The sequence below is a fragment of the Protopterus annectens genome, chromosome 1.part1 (genome assembly GCF_019279795.1).
Source record: "Protopterus annectens isolate FY-2018-M chromosome 1.part1, PAN1.0, whole genome shotgun sequence".
Lineage (NCBI taxonomy): Eukaryota > Metazoa > Chordata > Ceratodontiformes > Protopteridae > Protopterus > Protopterus annectens.
In genome coordinates this window covers 1,115,412,395-1,115,416,258 of record NC_056726.1, presented here as the reverse complement: position 1 = coordinate 1,115,416,258, position 3,864 = coordinate 1,115,412,395, and the positions used below count along the sequence as shown (strand labels likewise).

The window sequence follows — 3,864 nt, the reverse complement described above, 5'->3', positions numbered from 1 at the left end:
GCTGCTCAAAGGTACTTCAGTGGCTGTACTTTTTTTTCTATTGTTATATGCTCAATTTTCAATAGGAATGCTAGTTGGCCTGACTAATCAGGGTGCACATTTTTTTTAATACAATGTGCTATCATTGTATAATTGTAATTATACAATGACTTGCATTAGTATTCAAAAAGTAGCATGCTGATTGGTCATCTCAATCAGTGTACCCATTGTAAATCTGAGTATATACCAACAGAAAAAGGTCCGGTCACCCAGACTTTTTTCCATTAATATATGCAATAAAAAATTACTTTTATTTAATTTTGTTTTTTAATAAGCTCACAAAACTGGATATCAAAATGAATGACAGAAATGGCACAGAGAAAAATAAAAGGATAATCAGATACATTATACAAAATTAAATAAATATTTTCTTATGCACAATAAACTGGCAATATATTTGAATGCTCCAAAGTGTTACTGTGAAATATCTAACAGTTATATTCCAATTTCACAAGGTAGAAGCTATAGAGTTCTATTAGATCTATGAATTCTTTCATTGTGAAAAATATAACTGGTGACATACTTAATCACATATATAGTATGATAATAACCTTACAAACACTAGCTGGATCATAAACAGCTTACACATTTAATTACTTCCAGCTTCATGACACTCTGTCAAGCATTACATGCCATTTTGTAAACTACTTTACAAGGGTTGCTATTACAGTGACCCTGACCTCTATGTTAATGTTAACAGCGTGCACATTTGTATGAACTCGTTATAACTCTTTAAATTAAGCTGACAATTCAATAGCCAAAGAAGGAATTAGAGTTTATTTACTGGAAGAGATAGGCAGCAAGACAATTACTAGATACTTAGTATTTTATTTCCCAGTTAATTTTTCTCTGGTGTTCAGATCTGGCCTTAGTAAAATGATATACAATTTTGGTATAAATATGCAAAAAAGTAGTCCAGCATTGGAAGTTAAAATTGCAAAAATTTCTACAATGACAACATATTTTCCTTTAGTGCTCACATATGCTGGAATAAAAGAAAGCCAGACACTGATAAAAACAAGCATACTAAATGTAATATACTTAGCCTCATTAAAGGAATCGGGCAAATTTTTTGCTAAGAAAGCAACTATAAAGCAAACTGTAGCCAAAAATCCCAAATAACCCAGCATGCAGTACAACATGAAGGTAGAGCCTTCATTGCACTCAAGTATTATCTTTCCGATTTCAGACTTAATATTCTTCTGTGGAAATGGACTGGCAACAGCTATCCAAACTGTACATATGATAACTTGTACAGCAGAGCTAAACATGACAATGGAGTATGGAATCCACCTTGAGCCTACCCACAGCCGCAGCTTGCTAGATGGATTTGTAGCTTTGAAAGCAATAACCACAATAACAGTTTTGGCCTGGAGAGATGAAACACAAATAGAAAATATCACACCAAATGCAGTTTGCCGAAGTATGCAGCTGAGATACTGAGGCTTCCCTATGAATATAATAGAACAGATGAAGCACACTGAAAGACCACATAGCAAAAGGTAACTAAGTTCTCGATTATTGGCTTTAACTATTGGAGAGTCCTGAAACTTTATGAAAATGCAGAGGATAGACATTGAAATGAAGGTGAATATACTTGCTATTAATGTTAAGACTGACCCAAAGATGTCTTTAAAAGACAGATAGTCTACGATTTTCGGAATGCACTTATCTTTTTTCTCATCTGACCAAAGATCTTTAGGGCATGTAATACATTTGCTGGCATCTGAAAGAAAACAGATATTAAACTGAAATTATAAATGAATGGCAAATTAGAAACAATGCAGATTGATTTCTGTTATGGATTTTTATGTTTTCTTTCTTCAAATTAACCTACATCAAAACTTACACTTCCTACTGAGTTTTGCAACTATAAGTCTCTTTCTACTCAGCTCTCCTCTCCCCTCCTCTTTTCTGCTTGTACTCTTACTGTACTTTTTGCCACATACAATATTCAGTTACATACCATTACAGTTTGTACTACTGCAATTATTTCTTAGTATGTGTGTGAATGTGTGTGTAGCCATTTGTTCAATACAGTGGTCAGGTATGGAAATACATCAGATATTCCCTTGTTGAATGCTTTATATGTTGGAAGGAGGACAACCTAATGTTTGTGATTACAGTAAGTGGTGTTTTGTTTTAATGCCAAACACATACTGAAACTTTTGACATTAGTTGTGTGTGTGTGTGTGTGTGTGTGTGTGTGTGTGTGTGTGTGTGTGTGTGTGTGTGTGTGTGTGTGTGTGTGTGTGTGTGTGTGTGTGTGTGTGTGTGTGTGTGTGTTTGCAAGTTAAGAATAGGAAAGGGAATATTTAAGGTTGTGCATGTGTTGTGTGAAGTGTATGTCTGAGTGTCTTGCTTACTTGTTTTGCTAGGGACAGGGCTTTTCATATGGTAGGGTGTAGGGTGTGTATTAAGAGTGTCCCTAACTTGGTCTTAACCCCAGTTCCAACCCTAAACCTATACCTTTCCATAACATTATTACTATTGAGACAAATTGTGTTGAAGGTAATTGCAGAGTTTTATTAGTTGATCATAAAATGAAACTATTTGTTTTCTTTTTGGGATTGGTTGGCCTTGCTGATTTATTTTTCAGTAAATGCAGTTTCAACATGCCACCATTGATGTATTGTTTTTAATTGCTTTTGCATATTGATAATGTTCTCTATCATATGGATACATATATATATATATATATATATATATATATATATATATATATATATATATGTATATATCTATATATATAGATATGATATGTGACTGACATTTATTTTGTTGAGTAGCCCAATAATGAAGTGTGTATGGTGTGGAGACAATGATCATAATTTAGTGTGTTCATGTGTAAAAATGAACAAATATGAAATAATTGCAGGTATGCTTCTATGTTTGATAATATTGTTATTTTGAAAATATACTATTTTGGGTATATTTTTGGTGCTTGCAAAGTATGTGTGGTGAATGTATGTATGTGAGGGTCTATGAGTTCATCATCTTCTTTTGGCTGTTCCCGTTAGGGGTTGCCACAGTGGATCATCTGTTTCCATTTCTTCCTGTCCTCTGCATCATGCTCTTTCACACCAACCGCCTGCATGTCCTCTTTCACCACATCCATAAACCTTATCTTAGGCCTTCCTCTTTTCCTCTTACCTGGCAGCTCCATCCTTAGCATCCTTTTCTCAATATACCCAGCATCCCTCCTCAGCACATGTCCAAACCAATGCAATCTTGCCTCTCTTGCTTTGTCTCCAAACTGTCCAACCTGAGCTGACCCTCTAATATACTGATTCCTAATCCTGTCCATCCTAGCACACCCAGTGCAAATCTTAACATCTTTAACTCTGCCACATCCAGCTCTGACTCCTGCCTTTTAGTCAATGCTACCGTCTCCAACCCATATAACATAGCTGGTCTCACTACCCTCTTGTAGACCTTCCCTTTCACTCTTACTGGTACCCGTCTGTTACAAATCACTCCTGACACTCTTCTCCACCCATTCCACCCTGCCTGTACTCTCTTCTTCACCTCTCATCCACACTCATCATTACTCTGAACTGTTGATCCCAAGTACTTAAACTCATCCACCTTTACCAGCTCTACTCCCTGCATCCTCACCATTCCTCTACCCTCCCTCTCATTTACACTGATATATTCTGTTTTAGCCCTGCTGACCTTCATTCCTCTCCTCTCTAAAGCATATATCCACCTCTCCAGGGTCTCCTCAACCTGGTCCCTACTCTCACTACATATCACAATGTCATCTGCAAACATCATAGTCCACGGGGCCTCCTGTCTAATCTCATCTGTCAATCTGTCCATCAC

At 36.2% G+C, this 3,864-nt stretch overlaps 1 protein-coding gene across 1 annotated transcript; it reads right to left on the bottom strand.

The window, feature by feature from the left end:
- Positions 1-866: 866 nt before the first annotated feature.
- On the bottom strand, positions 867-2,521 carry LOC122815584 (vomeronasal type-2 receptor 26-like). Its single transcript, XM_044088204.1, has 2 exons — positions 2,509-2,521; positions 867-1,765 (listed from the first exon to the last, which is right to left on the bottom strand). Exons 1-2 carry the CDS (start codon positions 2,519-2,521, stop codon positions 867-869), a joined length of 912 nt encoding a protein of 303 aa, XP_043944139.1.
- Positions 2,522-3,864: the final 1,343 nt, after the last annotated feature.